Source organism: Pristiophorus japonicus, unplaced genomic scaffold (genome assembly GCF_044704955.1).
Source record: "Pristiophorus japonicus isolate sPriJap1 unplaced genomic scaffold, sPriJap1.hap1 HAP1_SCAFFOLD_427, whole genome shotgun sequence".
Classification (NCBI taxonomy): Eukaryota; Metazoa; Chordata; class Chondrichthyes; family Pristiophoridae; genus Pristiophorus; species Pristiophorus japonicus.
In genome coordinates this window covers 83808-102922 of record NW_027254168.1, presented here as the reverse complement: position 1 = coordinate 102922, position 19115 = coordinate 83808, and the positions used below count along the sequence as shown (strand labels likewise).

The 19115-nt window shown below is 58.1% G+C and overlaps 1 protein-coding gene across 1 annotated transcript in view; it reads left to right on the top strand.

Annotated features, from left to right (window-relative positions):
- Positions 1-8175: 8175 nt before the first annotated feature.
- LOC139251255 (tumor necrosis factor receptor superfamily member 3-like) overlaps positions 8176-19115 on the top strand; it is a gene marked incomplete at its 3' end in the record, with an annotated part of 94724 nt that continues 83784 nt past the window's right edge. The window contains exon 1 of the mRNA XM_070873225.1: positions 8176-8551. Coding sequence (XP_070729326.1) covers positions 8498-8551 — 54 coding nt within the window. The remainder of the gene's footprint in view (positions 8552-19115) is intronic.

Sequence of the window (19115 nt, the reverse complement as noted above, 5' to 3'; positions counted from 1 at the left end):
TTGGCCGGGACTGGGGGAGTGTTAGCTGGGACTGAGGGAGGTGTTAGCTGGGACTGAGGGAGTGTTAGCTGGGACTGTGGGAGGTGTTAGGAGGGAAATGTGAGGAGGGACCGAGGGAGGTGTTAGCTGGGACTGAGGGAGGTGTTAGCTGGGACTGAGGGAGGTGTGGGCCGGGACTGGGGGAGGTGTTGGCCGGGACTGGGGGAGTGTTAGCTGGGACTGAGGGAGATGTTAGCTGGGACTGAGGGAGATGTTAGCTGGGACTGGGGAGGTGTTGGCCGGGACTGAGGGAGATGTTGGCCAGGACTGAGGGGGGTGTTAGCTGGGACTGGTGAGGTGTTGGCCGGGACTGAGGGAGATGTTGGCCGGGACTGGGGGAGGTGTTGGCTGGGACTGAGGGAGATGTTGGCCGGGACTGAGGGAGGTGTGAGGAGGGACTGAGGGAGATGTTGGCCGGGACTGGGGGAGGTGTTGGCCGGGACTGGGTGAGGTGTTGGCCGGGACTGGGGGAGGTGTGAGGAGGGACTGAGGGAGATGTTGGCCGGGACTGGGGGAGGTGTTGGCCGGGACTGGGGGAGTGTTAGCTGGGACTGAGGGAGGTGTTAGCTGGGACTGAGGGAGATGTTGGCCGGGACTGGGGGAGGTGTTGGCCGGGACTGGGGGAGTGTTAGCTGGGACTGGGGAGGTGTGAGGAGGGAGATGTTGGCCGGGACTGGGGGAGATGTTGGCCGGGACTGGGGGAGATGTTGGCCGGGACTGAGGGAGATGTTAGCTGGGACTGAGGGAGATGTTGGCCGGGACTGAGGGAGGTGTGAGGAGGGACTGAGGGAGGTGTTAGCTGGGACTGAGGGAGATGTTAGCCGGGACTGAGGGAGGTGTGAGGAGGGAGGTGTTGGCTGGGACTGAGGGAGGTGTTAGCCGGGACTGGGGGAGATGTTAGCCGGGACTGAGGGAGATGTTGGCTGGGACTGAGGGAGGTGTTGGCTGGGACTGAGGGAGGTGTTGGCCGGGACTGGGGAGGTGTTAGCCGGGACTGAGGGAGGTGTTGGCCGGGACTGGGGAGGTGTTAGCCGGGACTGAGGGAGATGTTGGCCGGGACTGGGGAGGTGTGGGGAGGGAGATGTTGGCTGGGATTGGGGGAGATGTTGGCTGCGACTGAGGGAGGTGTGAGGAGGGAGGTGTTGGCTGGGACTGAGGGAGGTGTTAGCCGGGACTGGGGGAGATGTTAGCCGGGACTGAGGGAGATGTTGGCCGGGACTGGGGGAGGTGTTGGCCGGGACTGGGGAGGTGTTAGCCGGGACTGGGGGAGATGTTGGCCGGGTCTGAGGGAGATGTTAGCTGGGACTGAGGGAGATGTTGGCCGGGACTGAGGGAGGTGTGAGGAGGGACTGAGGGAGGTGTTAGCTGGGACTGAGGGAGATGTTAGCCGGGACTGAGGGAGGTGTGAGGAGGGAGGTGTTGGCTAGGACTGAGGGAGGTGTTAGCCGGGACTGGGGGAGATGTTAGCCGGGACTGAGGGAGATGTTGGCTGGGACTGAGGGAGGTGTTGGCCGGGACTGGGGAGGTGTTAGCCGGGACTGAGGGAGATGTTGGCTGGGACTGGGGGAGGTGTTGGCCAGGACTGGGGAGGTGTTAGCCGGGACTGAGGGAGATGTTGGCTGGGACTGGCGGAGGTGTTGGCCGGGACTGGGGAGGTGTTAGCCGGGACTGGGGGAGATGTTGGCTGGGACTGAGGGAGGTGTGAGGAGGGAGATGTTGGCCGGGACTGGGGAGGTGTTAGCTGGGACTGGGGGAGGTGTTGGCCGGGACTGGGGGAGGTGTTGGCCGGGACTGGGGGATTGTTGCCTGGGACTGAGGGAGGTGTGAGGAGGGAGATGTTGGCCGGGACTGGGGAGGTGTTATCTGGGACTGGGGGAGGTGTTGGCCGCGACTGGGGAGGTGTTAGCTGGGACTGGGGGAGGTGTTGGCCGGGACTGGGGGAGGTGTTGGCCGGGACTGGGGGAGATGTTGGCCGGGATTGAGGGAGGTGTGAGGAGGGACTGAGGGAGGTGTTAGCTGGGACTGGGGAGGTGTTGGCCGGGACTGGGGTTGATGTTGGCTGGGACTGGGGGAGATGTTGGCCGGGACTGGGGAGTGTTAGCCGGAACTGGGGGAGATGTTGGCCGGGATTGAGGGAGATGTGAGGAGGGACTGAGGGAGGTGTTAGCTGGGACTGGGGGAGATGTTGGCCGGGACTGGGGAGTGTTAGCCGGAACTGGGGGAGATGTTGGCCGGGATTGAGGGAGATGTGAGGAGGGACTGAGGGAGGTGTTAGTTGGGACTGGGGGAGGTGTTGGCCGGGACTGGGGGAGGTGTTGGCCGGGACTGGGGGAGATGTTTGCCGGGACTGGGGAGGTGTTGGCTGGGACTGAGGGAGGTGTGAGGAAAGACTGAGGGAGGTGTTAGCTGGGACTGGGGGAGATGTTGGCCGGGACTGTGGGAGATGTGAGGAGGGACTGAGGGAGGTGTTAGCTGGGACTGAGGGAGGTGTGAGGAGGGAGGTGTTGGCTGGGACTGGGGGAGGTGTTGGCCGGGACTGGGGGAGTGTTGGCTGGGACTGGGGGAGATGTTGGCTGGGACTGGGGGAGATGTTGGCTGGGACTCGGGGAGGTGTTGGCCGGGACTGAGGGAGATGTTGGCCGGGACTGGGGGAATGTTAGCTGGGACTGGGGGATGTGTTGGCTGAGACTGGGGGAGTGTTAGCTGGGACTGGGGAGATGTTAGCTGGGACTGGGGAGGTGTGAGGAGGGAGTGAGGGAGGTGTTGGCCGGGACTGAGGGAGGTGTTGGCCGGGACTGGGGGAGTGTTGGCCGGGTCTGGAGGAGTGTTGGCTGGGACTGGGGGAGATGTTGGCCGGGACTGGGGGAGATGTTGGCTGGGACTGAGGGAGGTGTGAGGAGGGACTGGGGGAGGTGTTAGCTGGGACTGAGGGAGTGTTAGCTGGGACTGGGGGAGGTGTTGGCCGGGACTGGGGGAGTGTTGGCTGAGACTGGGGGAGTGTTGGCTGGGACTGGGGGAGGTGTGAGGAGGGACTGAGGGAGTGTTGGCCGGGACTGGGGGAGGTGTGAGGAGGGACTGAGGGAGTGTTGCCTGGGACTGAGGGAGTGTTGGCTGGGACTGGGGGAGGTGTGAGGAGGGACTGAGGGAGTGTTGGCTGGGACTGGGGGAGGTGTGAGGAGGGACTGAGGGAGTGTTGGCCGGGACTGGGGGAGTGTTGGCTGGGACTGGGGAGGTGTTGGCCGGGACTGGGGGAGATGTTGGCTGGGACTGGGGGAGATGTTGGCTGGGACTGGGGGAGGTGTGAGGAGGGACTGAGGGAGATGTTGGCTGGGACTGGGGGAGATGTTGGCTGGGACTGGGGGAGATGTGAGGAGAGACTAAGGGAGGTGTTAGCTGGGACTGGGGAGGTGTTGGCCGGGACTGGGGGAGATGTTGGCCGGGACTGGGGGAGATGTTGGCCGGGACTGGGGGAGGTGTTAGCTGGGACTGAGGGAGGTGTGAGGAGGGAGGTGTTGGCCGGGACTGGGGGAGTGTTGGCTGGGACTGAGGGAGGTGTTGGCCGGGACTGAGGGAGGTGTTAGCTGGGACTGAGGGAGATGTTGGCCGGGACTGAGGGAGGTGTTAGCTGGGACTGAGGGAGGTGTGAGGAGGGAGTGAGGGAGGTGTTGGCCGGGACTGAGGGAGGTGTTGGCCGGGACTGAGGGAGGTGTTGGCCGGGACTGAGGGAGGTGTTGGCTGGGACTGGGGGAATGTTGGCCGGGTCTGGAGGAGTGTTGGCTGGGACTGGGGGAGACGTTGGTCGGGACTGGGGGAGTGTTGGCTGGGACTGGGGGAGTGTTGGCTGGGACTGGGGGAGTGTTGGCCGGGACTGGGGGAGTGTTGGCTGGGACTGGGGGAGTGTTGGCCGGGACTGGGGAGGTGTTGGCTGGGACTGGGGGAGATATTGGCCAGGACTGGGGGAGTGTTAGCTGGGACTGAGGGAGGTGTGAGGAGGGAGGTGTTGGTTGGGACTCGGGGAGATGTTGGCCGGGACTGGGGGAGATGTTGGCTGGGACTGAGGGAGGTGTGAGGAGGGAGTGGGGGAGGTGTTGGCTGGACTGGGGGAGTGTTGGCCGGGACTGGGGGAGTGTTGGCCGGGACTGGGGGAGTGTTAGCTGGGACTGGGGGAGGTGTGAGGAGGGACTGAGGGAGTGTTGCCTGGGACTGAGGGAGTGTTGGCTGGGACTGGGGGAGGTGTGAGGAGGGACTGAGGGAGTGTTGGCTGGGACTGGGGGAGGTGTGAGGAGGGACTGAGGGAGTGTTGGCCGGGACTGGGGGAGTGTTGGCTGGGACTGGGGAGGTGTGAGGAGGGACTGAGGGAGTATTGGCTGGGACTGGGGGAGGTGTGAGGAGGGACTGAGGGAGATGTTGGCTGGGACTGGGGAGGTGTTGGCCGGGACTGGGGGAGATGTTGGCTGGGACTGGGGGAGATGTTGGCCGGGACTGGGGAGTGTTAGCCGGAACTGGGGGAGATGGTGGCCGGGATTGAGGGAGATGTGAGGAGGGACTGAGGGAGGTGTTAGCTGGGACTGGGGGAGATGTTGGCCGGGACTGGGGATTGTTAGCCGGAACTGGGTGAGATGTTGGCTGGGATTGAGGGAGATGTTGGCCGGGACTGGGGGAGGTGTTGGCCGGGACTGGGGGAGATGTTGGCCGGGACTGGGGAGGTGTTGGCTGGGACTGAGGGAGGTGTGAGGAGAGACTAAGGGAGGTGTTAGCTGGGACTGGGGAGGTGTTGGCCGGGACTGGGGGAGATGTTGGCCGGGACTGGGGGAGGTGTTGGCCGGGACTGGGGGAGATGTTGGCCGGGACTGGGGGAGGTGTTAGCTGGGACTGAGGGAGGTGTGAGGAGGGAGGTGTTGGCTGGGACTGGGGGAGGTGTTGGCCGGGACTGGGGGAGTGTTGGCCGGGACTGGGGGAGATGTTGGCCGGGACTGGGGGAGGTGTTAGCTGGGACTGAGGGAGGTGTGAGGAGGGAGGTGTTGGCTGGGACTGGGGGAGGTGTTGGCCGGGACTGGGGGAGTGTTGGCTGGGACTGAGGGAGGTGTTGGCCGGGACTGAGGGAGATGTTGGCCGGGACTGAGGGAGGTGTTGGCCGGGACTGAGGGAGGTGTTAGCTGGGACTGAGGGAGATGTTGGCCGGGACTGAGGGAGGTGTTAGCTGGGACTGAGGGAGGTGTTGGCCGGGACTGAGGGAGATGTTGGCCGGGACTGGGGGAGGTGTTAGCTGGGACTGAGGGAGGTGTTAGCTGGGACTGAGGGAGGTGTTGGCCGGGACTGGGGGAGTGTTCGCTGGCACTGGGGGATGTGTTGGCCGGGACTGGGGAGATGTTAGCTGGGACTGGGGAGGTGTGAGGAGGGAGTGAGGGAGGTGTTGGCCGGGACTGAGGGAGGTGTTGGCCGGGACTGAGGGAGGTGTTGGCCGGGACTGAGGGAGGTGTTGGCTGGGACTGGGGGAATGTTGGCCGGGTCTGGAGGAGTGTTGGCTGGGACTGGGGGAGACGTTGGCCGGGACTGGGGGAGTGTTGGCTGGGACTGGGGGAGTGTTGGCCGGGACTGGGGAGGTGTTGGCTGGGACTGGGGGAGATATTGGCCAGGACTGGGGGAGTGTTAGCTGGGACTGAGGGAGGTGTGAGGAGGGAGGTGTTGGTTGGGACTCGGGGAGATGTTGGCCGGGACTGGGGGAGATGTTGGCTGGGACTGAGGGAGGTGTGAGGAGGGAGTGGGGGAGGTATTGGCTGGACTGGGGGAGTGTTGGCCGGGACTGGGGGAGTGTTGGCCGGGACTGGGGGAGTGTTAGCTGGGACTGGGGGAGGTGTGAGGAGGGACTGAGGGAGTGTTGCCTGGGACTGAGGGAGTGTTGGCTGGGACTGGGGGAGGTGTGAGGAGGGACTGAGGGAGTGTTGGCCGGGACTGGGGGAGTGTTGGCTGGGACTGGGGAGGTGTGAGGAGGGACTGAGGGAGTATTGGCTGGGACTGGGGGAGGTGTGAGGAGGGACTGAGGGAGATGTTGGCTGGGACTGGGGGAGGTGTGAGGAGGGACTGAGGGAGGTGTTATCTGGGACTGGGGAGGTGTTGGCTGGGACTGGGGGAGATGTTGGCTGGGACTGGGGGAGATGTTGGCCGGGACTGGGGAGTGTTAGCCGGAACTGGGGGAGATGGTGGCCGGGATTGAGGGAGATGTGAGGAGGGACTGGGGGAGATGTTGGCTGGGACTGGGGGAGATGTTGGCCGGGACTGGGGATTGTTAGCCGGAACTGGGTGAGATGTTGGCTGGGATTGAGGGAGATGTTGGCCGGGACTGGGGGAGGTGTTGGCCGGGACTGGGGGAGATGTTGGCCGGGACTGGGGAGGTGTTGGCTGGGACTGAGGGAGGTGTGAGGAGAGACTAAGGGAGGTGTTAGCTGGGACTGGGGAGGTGTTGGCCGGTACTGGGGGAGATGTTGGCCGGGACTGGGGGAGTGTTGGCTGGGACTGGGGGAGTGTTGGCTGGGACTGAGGGAGGTGTGAGGAGGGACTGAGGGAGGTGTTGGCTGGGACTGGGGGAGATGTTGGCCGGGACTGGGGGAGTGTTGGCTGGGACTGGGGGAGATGTTGGCCGGGACTGGGGGAGTGTTGGCTGGGACTGGGGGAGATGTTGGCCGGGACTGAGGGAGGTGTGAGGAGGGACTGGGGGAGTGTTGGCTGGGACTGGGGGAGATGTTGGCTGGGACTGGGGGAGTGTTGGCTGGGACTGAGGGAGGTGTGAGGAGGGACTGGGGGAGTGTTGGCCGGGACTGGGGGAGGTGTGAGGAGGGACTGGGGGAGTGTTGGCTGGGACTGGGGGAGGTGTGAGGAGGGACTGGGGGAGTGTTGGCTGGGACTGGGGGAGGTGTGAGGAGGGACTGGGGGAGTGTTGGCTGGGACTGGGGGAGGTGTGAGGAGGGACTAGGGGAGTGTTGGCTGGGACTGGGGGAGGTGTGAGGAGGGACTGGGGGAGTGTTGGCCGGGACTGGGGATGTGTTGGCCGGGACTGGGGGAGTGTTGGCTGGGACTGGGGGAGTGTTGGCTGGGACTGGGGGAGGTGTGAGGAGGGACTGAGGGAGGTGTTGGCTGGGACTGGGGGAGGTGTGAGGAGGGACTGGGGGAATGTTGGCCGGGACTGGGGGAGTGTTGGCCGGGACTGGGGGAGTGTTGGCTGGGACTGGGGGAGGTGTGAGGAGGGACTGGGGGAGTGTTGGCTGGGACTGGGGGAGGTGTGGGGAGGGACTGAGGGAGTGTTGGCTGGGACTGGGGGAGTGTTGGCTGGGACTGGGGGAGTGTTGGCTGGGACTGAGGGAGTGTTGGCTGGGACTGAGGGAGGTGTGAGGAGGGACTGGGGGAGTGTTGGCTGGGACTGGGGGAGGTGTGGGGAGGGACTGAGGGAGTGTTGGCTGGGACTGGGGGAGTGTTGGCTGGGACTGGGGGAGTGTTGGCTGGGACTGAGGGAGTGTTGGCTGGGACTGGGGGAGTGTTGGCTGGGACTGAGGGAGTGTTGGCTGGGACTGAGGGAGGTGTGAGGAGGGACTGAGGGAGTGTTGGCTGGGACTGGGGGAGTGTTGGCTGGGACTGGGGAAGTGTGAGGAGGGACTGGGGGAGTCATGGCTGGGACTGGGGGAGGTGTGAGGAGGGACTGAGGGAGTGTTGGCTGGGACTGGGGGAGTGTTGGCTGGGACTGGGGAAGTGTGAGGAGGGACTGGGGGAGTCATGGCTGGGACTGGGGGAGGTGTGAGGAGGGACTGGGGGAGTGTTGGCTGGGACTGGGGGAGGTGTGAGGAGGGACTGGGGGAGTGTTGGCTGGGACTGGGGGAGTGTTGGCTGGGACTGGTGAGGTGTGAGGAGGGACTGGGGGAGTGTTGATTGGGGGAGGTGTGGGGAGGGACTGGGGGAGTGTTGACTGGGGGAGGTGTGGGGAGGGACTGGGGGAGTGTTGGCTGGGACTGGGGGAGTGTTGGCTGGGACTGGTGAGGTGTGAGGAGGGACTGGGGGAGTGTTGACTGGGGGAGGTGTGGGGAGGGACTGGGGGAGTGTTGGCTGGGACTGGGGGAGTGTTGGCTGGGACCTCCCCACACCTTGCGGACTCTCTGGTTCCGCCTCCCCATGTGATTTCGGGTTAATGTCACTGACGCATTGAGCGAGAATGTGAAGTCGAGTTTGTGCAATGTCGGATCCTGGAGCCTGGAGCCAGAGCCGGACCCGCTGCCCCTCCAGTCCCCTCCTGGGGTGAGATGTGGGAGAGGGAACAGTGGTCCATCGCTGGCCAGGGTGTCCAGACCCTGCCCCATGTCCCTGTCTCTCTGCCCCTGCTCCGGGACATGTACACTCTCTAATATTGGTCCTGCCAGCTTCCTGGTTCGAGCAGGAAGACACAGACCTTGCGCAAGATAACGCCGCTCTGAAAATGAACGTTCCTGGAGTGAGGGCTCTCCTGGTGGCGGTGCTGTGCCGAAGTGCGGTGAGTTTTAAAGCTCTTCATTCATCTGGGGGAAGGAGAGAGAGTCTGAGAGTGACATGGGTGTGGGGAGAGAGAGGGAGGGGGAGGGCAGGAGTGGAGAGGGAGGGTGAGGGGTGTGGGAGTGGGTTTAGGCCAAGGGGTGAGGGAATGGGGTTAGAGGGAGGGAGGGAGGGAGTGGGGTTAGAGGGAGGGAGGGAGGGAGTGGGGTTAGAGGGAGGGAGGGAGGGAGTGGGGTTAGAGGGAGGGGGGAGAAGGAGTGGGGTTAGAGGGGGAGGGACGGAGTGCGGTTAGGGGAAGGGGTGAGGGTGTGGGGTGTGGGAGAGGGAGGGAGTGGGGCTGGAGAGTGGGGAGAGGGAGAGGGAGGGGGTTTAGGGTGGGGTGAGGGAGTGAGGTTAGAGGGAGGGAGTGGGGTGAGGGAGGGAGAGGGAGTGGGGTTAGGGAGGGGGAAGGGAGAGGGGTTAGGGAGGGGGTAGTGGGGGAGAGGGAGGGTTTAGGGAGGGGCAAAGGGAGAGGGGTTAGGGAGGGGGAGGGGGTTAGGGAGGAAGGGAGTAGGGCTGGGGAGAGGGAGGGATTGGGAAGGGGAGTGGGGGGTGTTGAATTGTGTGTGTGTGTGTGTGTGTCTGAGTGTGGATGAGGGTGTGTGAGTGTGAGAGAATGAGGGTGTGTGAGTGTGAGAGAATGAGGGTGTGTGAGTATGAGGGAGTGAGGGAGAGTGTGTGAATAAGGGAGTGTGAGGAAGTGTATAATGGTGGGACAGAGATATTGAGTGCGACAGAGAGAGATGAAATGTGTGCGAGTGAGTGTGAGATGGAGTTTGTGTCAGGAACAGACAGACTCTGTGTGTGACGGGTGTGTGTGTGTGTGACGTATGTGTGACGTGTGTGTGTGACGGGTGTGTGTGTGAGACGGGTGCGTGTGCGTTTGTGTGTGTGTGACGGGTGTGTGTGTGTGTGTGTGTGATGGTTGTGTGTGTGTGACGGGTGTGTGTGTGTGTGACAGGTGTGTGTGTGTGACGTGTGTGTTTGTGTGTGTGATGGGTGTGTGATGGGTGGGTGTGTGTGTGATGGGTGGGTGTGTGTGTGATGGGTGGGTGTGTGTGTGATGGGTGGGTGTGTGTGTGATGGGTGGGTGTGTGTGTGATGGGTGCGTGTGTGTGTGTGTGTGACGGGTGTGTGTGTGTGACGGGGGGTGTGTGTGTGTGGGTGCGTGTGTGTGTGACGGGTGCGTGTGTGTGTGTGACGGGTGCGTGTGTGTGTGTGACGGGTGTGTGTGTGTGACGGGTGTGAATGTGTGATGGGTGCGGGTGTGTGTGTGTGTGTGTGAGACGAGTGAGTGTGTGTGTGTGTGTGTGTGTGTGACGAGTGTGTGTGTGTGTGTGTGTGTGTGTGACGAGTGTGTGTGTGTGTGTGTGACGAGTGTGTGTGTGTGTGTGTGTGTGTGTGAGACGAGTGTGTGTGACGAGTGTGTGTGTGTGTGTGTGTGTGTGTGTGACGAGTGTGTGTGTGTGTGTGTGTGAGACGAGTGTGTGTGTGAGACGAGTGAGTGTGTGTGTGTGAGACGAGTGAGTGTGTGTGTGTGTGTGAGACGAGTGAGTGTGTGTGTGTGTGTGAGACGTGAGTGTGTGTGTGTGTGTGTGAGACGAGAGTGTGTGTGTGACGAGTGTGTGTGTGACGAGTGTGTGTGTGACGAGTGTGTGTGTGAGACAAGTGAGTGTGTATGTGTGTGAGACAAGTGAGTGTGTGTGTGTGTGTGAGACGAGTGTGTGTGTGACGAGTGTGTGTGCGTGTGTGTGTGTGTGACGAGTGTGTGTGTGTGTGTGTGTGTGTGTGATGGGTGTGTGTGTGTGTGTGTGTGTGTGACGAGTGTGTGTGTGATGGGTGTGTGTGTGTGTGTGTGTGTGACGAGTGTGTGTGTGTGTGACGAGTGTGTGTGTGTGTGACGGGTGTGTGTGTGTGTGTGTGTGTGACGTGTGTGTGTGTGTGTGACGAGTGTGTGTGTGTGTGATGGGTGTGTGTGTGTGACGAGTGTGTGTGTGTGTGTGACGAGTGTGTGTGTGTGTGATGGGTGTGTGTGTGTGACGAGTGTGTGTGTGTGTGTGATGGGTGTGTGTGTGTGACGAGTGTGTGTGTGTGTGACGAGTGTGTGTGTGTGTGATGGGTGTGTGTGTGTGTGTGTGTGTGTGATGGGTGTGTGTGTGATGGGTGTGTGTGTGTGTGTGTGTGATGGGTGTGTGTGTGTGTGTGACGAGTGTGTGTGTGTGTGACGAGTGTGTGTGTGTGTGTGTGTGTGTGTGACGAGTATGTGTGTGATGGGTGTGTGTGTGTGTGTGACGAGTGGGTGTGTGTGTGTGACGAGTGTGTGTGTGTGTGTGATGGGTGTGTGTGTGTGACGAGTGTGTGTGTGTGTGTGTGTGACGAGTGTGTGTGTGACGAGTGGGTGTGTGTGTGTGTGTGATGGGTGTGTGTGTGTGACGAGTGTGTGTGTGTGTGTGTTTGACGAGTGTGTGTGTGACGAGTGTGTGTGTGACGAGTGGGTGTGTGTGTGTGTGTGTGATGGGTGTGTGTGTGTGTGTGACGAGTGTGTGTGTGTGTGTGATGGGTGTGTGTGTGTGTGTGATGGGTGTGTGTGTGTGTGTGATGGGTGTGTGTGTGTGTGTGACGAGTGTGTGTGTGTGTGTGTGACGAGTGTGTGTGTGTGTGACGAGTGTGTGTGTGTGTGTGACGAGTGTGTGTGTGTGTGACGAGTGTGTGTGTGTGTGTGTGTGACGAGTGTGTGTGTGTGTGTGACGAGTGTGTGTGTGTGTGACGAGTGTGTGTGTGTGTGTGACGAGTGTGTGTGTGTGATGGCTGTGTGTGTGTGTGTGTGTGTGTGATGGGTGTGTGTGTGTGTGACGAGTGTGTGTGTATGTGTGACGAGTGTGTGTGTGTGTGACGAGTGTGTGTGTGTGTGTGACGGGTGTGTGTGTGTGACGGGTGTGTGTGTGTGACGAGTGTGTGTGTGTGTGACGAGTGTGTGTGTGTGTGTGACGAGTGTGTGTGTGTGTGACGAGTGTGTGTGTGTGATGGCTGTGTGTGTGTGTGACGAGTGTGTGTGTGTGTGTGTGTGTGTGATGGGTGTGTGTGTGTGTGACGAGTGTGTGTGTGTGTGTGACGAGTGTGTGTGTGTGTGTGACGAGTGTGTGTGTGTGATGGCTGTGTGTGTGTGTGTGTGTGTGTGTGTGATGGGTGTGTGTGTGTGTGACGAGTGTGTGTGTATGTGTGACGAGTGTGTGTGTGTGTGACGAGTGTGTGTGTGTGTGTGACGGGTGTGTGTGTGTGACGGGTGTGTGTGTGTGACGAGTGTGTGTGTGTGTGTGACGAGTGTGTGTGTGTGTGTGACGGGTGTGTGTGTGTGACGAGTGTGTGTGTGTGATGGCTGTGTGTGTGTGTGACGAGTGTGTGTGTGTGTGTGTGTGTGTGTGATGGGTGTGTGTGTGTGTGACGAGTGTGTGTGTGTGTGTGACGGGTGTGTGTGTGTGACGAGTGTGTGTGTGTGATGGCTGTGTGTGTGTGTGACGAGTGTGTGTGTGTGTGTGTGTGTGTGTGATGGGTGTGTGTGTGTGTGACGAGTGTGTGTGTGTGTGTGACGGGTGTGTGCGCACGCGACAGGGGTACGTGCGTGACTGCGTGTCTGTTTGTGTGACAGTGAGGGAGTTTGGGTGTGTCTGAGAACATGAGGAATAGGAACTGGAGCAGGCCATTCGGTCCCTCGAACCTGACGGAGTGTTGACTCCTGCCTCCAATCCTGATGTTGTTACGATCAGCATTGAATTTAAACTCTGCTTCAGGCGGTGAGTTGAATTCTCAGTGAATCTCGGTCTGTGGTTATTGGATCAGGCAGGATTGTTGGCAAAGTTTCCAGGGCACTTTAACTCCCATCTAGGGCAGATCACAGAATAACTTCCATTAACACAACATCGTTAACCTTGTAAACATTCCCTGGCACTTCACAGGAACATAAATCACATACCGATTTGACACTGAGCTACATAAGGATATATTATTAAAGCAGGTGAACAAACACTCGGTCAAAGAGATCGGGTTTAAGGAGCATTTTGAAGGAGCACAAGAAACAAAAGAAAAGATGCCTTTATATAGCACCTTTCACAACCACCAGACGTCTCAAAGCACTTTACAACCAATGAAGTACTTTTGGAGTGCGGTCACTGTTGTATTGTGGGAAACGCGGCATGCCAATTTGCGCACAGCAAGCTCCCACACACAGCATTGTGCTAATGACCCAGATCATCTGTTTTTTCGTTAAGTTGATTGGGGGAGAACTTCCCCGCTTTTCTTCAAAATAGTGCCCCGGGATCTTTTATGTCCACCCGAGAACGGCAGACGGGGCCTCGGTTTAATGTCTCATCCGAAAGACGGCACCTCCGACAGTGCGGCACTCCCTCAGTACTGCCCCTCCGACAGTGCGGCGCTCCCTCAGTACTGCCCCTCCGACAGTGCGGCGCTCCCTCAGTACTGCCCCTCCGACAGTGCGGCACTGCCTCAGTACTGCCCCTCCGACAGCGCAGTACGGCGCTCCCTCAGTACCGCCCCTCCGACAGTGCGGTGCTCCCTCAGTACTGCCCCTCCGACAGTGCGGCGCTCCCTCAGTACTGCCCCTCCGACAGTGCGGAGCTCCCTCAGTACTGCCCCTCCGACAGTGCGGCACTCCCTCAGTACTGCCCCTCCGACAGTGCGGAGCTCCCTCAGTACTGCCCCTCCGACAGTGCGGAGCTCCCTCAGTACTGCCCCTCCGACAGTGCGGAGCTCCCTCAGTACTGTCCCTCCGACAGTGCAGTACGGCGCTCCCTCAGCACCACACTGCGAGTGTCAGCCTGGATTTCATTGTGCTCCAGTCCCTGGAGTGGGACTCGAACCCACGACCTTCTGACTCAGAGGCGAGGGTGCTGCCCACTGAGCCACGGATGAGGTTGAGGGAGGGCATTCCAGAGCTTGAGGCCTTGGCAGCTGAAGGTATCTCCACCAATGGTGATGTGATTAATATCATGGGATGTGCAAGAGAGCATATGAACATAAGAAATAGGAGCAAGAGTCGGCCATTCGGCCCCTCGAGCCTGCTCCGCCATTCCTCATCATCATCAGAGGCAGTCCCTCAAAATCGAGGAAGACTTGCCTCCACTCTAACAGTGAGTTCTCAGGTGACTGAACCGTCCAATACGGGAGCCACAGTCCCTGTCACAGGTGGGACAGACAGTGGTTGAGGGAAGGGGAGGGTGGGACTGGTTTGCCGCACACTCCTTCCGCTGCCTGCGCTTGGTCTCTGCACGCTCTCGGCGACGAGACTCGAGGTGCTCAGCGCCCTCCCGGATGCACTTCCTCCACTTAGGGGCGGGACTGGTCTTTGGGCCAGGGACTCCCAGGTGTCGGTGGGGATGTTGCACTTTATCAGGGAGGGTGTCCCTTGTAACGTTTCCTCTGCCCACCTGGGGCTCGCTTGCCGTGAAGGAGTTCTGAGTAGAGCGCTTGCTTTGGGAGTCTCGTGTCTGGGGCGTGCGGACAATGTGGCCCTGCCCAGCGGAGCTGGTCGAGTGTGGTCAGTGCTTCGATGCTGGGAATGTTGGGCCTGGTCGAGGACGCTAACGTTGGTGCGTCTGTCCTCCCGGGGGATTTGCAGGATCTTGCGGAGACAGCGTCGGTGGTATTTCTCCAGTGACTTGAGGTGTCTACTGTACATGGTCCATGTCTCTGGGCCATACAGGAGGGCGGGTATCACTACAGCCCTGTAGACCATGAGCTGGGGGTGAGATACCTACTGTACATGGTCCATGTCTCTGAGCCATACAGGAGGGCGGGTATCACTACAGCCCTGTAGACCATGAGCTGGGGGTGAGATACCTACTGTACATGGTCCATGTCTCTGAGCCATACAGGAGTGCGGGTATCACTACAGCCCTGTAGACCATGAGCTGGGGGTGAGATACCTACTGTACATGGTCCATGTCTCTGAGCCATACAGGAGGGCGGGTATCACTACAGCCCTGTAGACCATGAGCTGGGGGTGAGATACCTACTGTACATGGTCCATGTCTCTGAGCCATACAGGAGGGCGGGTATCACTACAGCCCTGTAGACCATGAGCTGGGGGTGAGATACCTACTGTACATGGTCCATGTCTCTGAGCCATACAGGAGGGCGGGTATCACTACAGCCCTGTAGACCATGAGCTGGGGGTGAGATACCTACTGTACATGGTCCATGTCTCTGAGCCATACAGGAGGGCGGGTATCACTACAGCCATGTAGACCATGAGCTGGGGGTGAGATACCTACTGTACATGGTCCATGTCTCTGAGCCATACAGGAGGGCGGGTATCACTACAGCCCTGTAGACCATGAGCTGGGGGTGAGATACCTACTGTACATGGTCCATGTCTCTGAGCCATACAGGAGGGCGGGTATCACTACAGCCCTGTAGACCATGAGCTGGGGGTGAGATACCTACTGTACATGGTCCATGTCTCTGAGCCATACAGGAGTGCGGGTATCACTACAGCCCTGTAGACCATGAGCTGGGGGTGAGATACCTACTGTACATGGTCCATGTCTCTGAGCCATACAGGAGGGCGGGTATCACTACAGCCCCGTAGACCATGAGCTCGGTGGTGGATTTGAGGGTCTGGTCTTCAAACACTCTGTTCCTCAGGCGGCCGAAGGCTGCACTGGCGCACTGGAGGCCGTGTTGGATCTCGTCGCTGCCTGCCCTTGTTGATAGGAGGCTCCCGAGGTTTGGGAAATGGTCCACGGTGTCCAGGGCCGGGCCGTGGATCTTGATGACTGGGGGGCAGTGCTGTGCGGCGAGGGCAGGCTGGTGGAGGACCTTTTATCTTACAGATGTTTAGCGTAAGGCCCGTGCTTTCGTACGCCTCAGTAAATATGTCGACTATGTCCAAGTATATCCTTCCTGAGGTAAGGAGAGCCACACTGCACACAATACTCCAGGTGTGGTCTCACCAGGGCCCGATATAATTGCAGTAAGACGTCTTTACTCTTATACTCAACTCCTCCTGTAATAAAGGCCAACATACCATTTGTTTTCTTCATTGCTTGCTGTACCTGCAGGTTCACTTTCAGTGAGTTGTGTACAAGGACCCCCAGGTCCCTCTAAACACCAGCACCTCCCATCGATCGCCATGTAAAAAATACTCTGCTTTTCTATTTTTCGCACCAAACTTTACATTTCTCCACATTATATTCCATTTGCCATTTCCTGGCCCACTCACTTACCCTGTCTATATCCCCTTGAAACCTCTTCGCATCCTCCTCACAACTTACATTCCCATCTAGCTTTGTATCATTGGCAAACTTGGATTATATTACATTTGGTTCCCCTCATCCAAATCAATGATGTGGATTGTAAATAGCTGGGGCCCCAGCACTGATCCCCGCGGCACCCCACTTGTTACAGCCTGCCGACCCGAAAATGACCCGTTTATTCCGACTCTCTGTGTTCTGTCCATTAAACAATCCTCAATCCAAGCCTGATATATCACTCCCTCTGCCATCAGTCCAGAATTGGAGGAACGCAGTTGGTTACAGAGATGTAGAAGGGGTGCGAGGGCCATGGAGGGATTTGAAAACGAGGAAGAGAATTTTAATATCGAGGCGTTGCCGGACCGGGAGAAAATGTAGGTCAGCGAGCACAGGGGTGATGGGTGAGCGGGACTCGGTGCGAGTTAGGCCCTGCCCTGGGAGTGTTTGATGGGACAGTGTAGAGGGAGCTTTACTCTGTATCTAACCCCCTGTACCTGCCCTGGGAGTGTTTGATGGGACAGTGTAGAGGGAGCTTTACTCTGTATCTAACCCCCTGTACCTGCCCTGGGAGTGTTTGATGGGGACAGTGTAGAGGGAGCTTTACTCTGTATCTAACCTTCTGTACCTGCCCTGGGAGTGTTTGATGGGGACAGTGTAGAGGGAGCTTTACTCTGTATCTAACCCCCTGTACCTGCCCTGGGAGTGTTTGATGGGACAGAGTAGAGGGAGCTTTACTCTGTATCTAACCCCCTGTACCTGCCCTGGGAGTGTTTGATGGAACAGTGTCGAGGGAGCTTTACTCTGTATCTAACCCCCTGTACCTGCCCTGGGAGTGTTTGATGGGACAGTGTAGAGGGAGCTTTACTCTGTATCTAACCCACTGTACCTGCCCTGGGAGTGTTTGATGGGACAGTGTAGAGGGAGCTTTACTCTGTATCTAGCCCCCTGTACCTGCCCTGGGAGTGTTTGATGGGACAGTGTAGAGGGAGCTTTACTCTGTATCTAACCCCCTGTACCTGCCCTGGGAGTGTTTGATGGGACAGTGTAGAGGGAGCTTTACTCTGTATCTAGCCCCCTGTACCTGCCCTGGGAGTGTTTGATGGGGACAGTGTAGAGGAAACTTTACTCTGTATCTAACCCCCTGTACCTGCCCTGGGAGTGTTTGATGGGGACAGTGTAGAGGAAACTTTACTCTGTATCTAACCCCCTGTACCTGCCCTGGGAGTGTTTGATGGGGACAGTGTAGAGGAAACTTTACTCTGTATCTAACCCCCTGTACCTGCCCTGGGAGTGTTTGATGGGACAGTGTAGAGGGAGCTTTACTCTGTATCTAACCCATTTCTTGTGTGTGGGAACGAAGGTTTGATAACAGAATCTCACGGATGTAGGTCAGTGTGGAAGATGAATAGTTAGCAAATCTTAGGCCTCCAATCTTGCTGCCTAGCAACCACAGCAACCACAGGCAAGGTTTGTGGCCTAGTTTTGAGATAATTCAAGGTCACCTGCAGCTAGCTCTGTCTCGGTTGTATTGTGCGGACAATTAAGAGCTGACAGAGGACTGCAGAGAGGATTACGCAACCATTGGGTTTGTGAGAGTTGCTGATATGTTTCCTGTTGTGGGAAACGACCAAAAATTAAATATAAAATGGAGGAAATTCACCAGTGACAGATACCCGGGAGTGAGTTACAGGCTGGAATCTAATCGAGGGGTTCGGGGGGTTTATATATAGAATAACAGATACCCGGGAGTGAGATACAGACTGGAATCTAATCGAGGGGTTCGGGGGGTTTATATATACAATAACAGATACCCGGGAGTGAGTTACAGGCTGGAATCTAATCGAGGGGTTCGGGAGGTTTATATATAGAATAACAGATACCCGGGAGTGAGTTACAGGCTGGAATCTAATCGAGGGGTTCGGGGGGTTTATATATAGAATAACAGATACCCGGGAGTGAGTTACAGACTGGAATCTAATCGAGGGGTTCGGGGGGTTTATATATAGAATAACAGATACCCGGGAGTGAGTTACAGGCTGGAATCTAATCGAGGGGTTCGGGGGGTTTATATATAGAATAACAGATACCCGGGAGTGAGTTACAGGCTGGAATCTAATCGAGGGGTTCGGGGGGGTTTACATATAGAATAACAGATACCCGGGAGTGAGTTACAGGCTGGAATCTAATCGAGGGGTTCGGGGGGTTTATATATAGAATAACAGATACCCGGGAGTGAGTTACAGGCTGGAATCTAATCGAGGGGTTCGGGGGGGTTTATATATAGAATAACAGATACCCGGGAGTGAGTTACAGGCTGGAATCTAATCGAGGGGTTCGGGGGGGTTTATATATGGAATAACAGATACCCGGGAGTGAGTTACAGACTGGAATCTAATCGAGGGGTTCGGGGGGTTTATATATAGAATAACAGATACCCGGGAGTGAGATACAGACTGGAATCTAATCGAGGGGTTCGGGGGGTTTATATACAGAATAACAGATACTCGGGAGTGAGTTACAGGCTGGAATCTAATCGAGCGGTTCGGGGGGTTTATATATAGAATAACAGATACCCGGGAGTGAGTTACAGGCTGGAATCTAATCGAGAGGTTCAGGGGTTTATATATAGAATAACAGATACCCGGGAGTGAGTTACAGGCTGGAATCTAATCGAGGGGTTCGGGGGGTTTATATATAGAATAACAGATACCCGGGAGTGAGTTACAGGCTGGAATCTAATCGAGGGGTTCGGGGGGTTTATATATAGACTAACAGATACCCGGGAGTGAGTTTCAGGCTGGAATCTAATCGAGGGGTTCGGGGGGTTTATATATAGAATAACAGATACCCGGGAGTGAGTTACAGGCTGGAATCTAATCGAGGAGTTCGGGGGGTTTATATATAGAATAACAGATACCCGGGATTGAGTTACAGGCTGGAATCTAATCGAGGGGTTCTGGGGGTTTATATATAGAATAACAGATACCCGGGAGTGAGTTTCAGGCTGGAATCTAATCGAGGGGTTCGGGGGGTTTATATATAGAATAACAGATACCCGGGAGTGAGTTACAGGCTGGAATCTAATCGAGAGTCATAGGACAGTATCTGACCCACTACCCAACCCAGCTGCAATGGTTGTTTCTGCTGTTGATATTCAGGGGAGCAGGAGGCCAAGCTGGATCTATTTGGAAGTGAGGCTGGAATGCGGAATAGGCCCCGTTGCCTGGGTAACCGGGGCTCCAGGCCAAGGTTTGACAT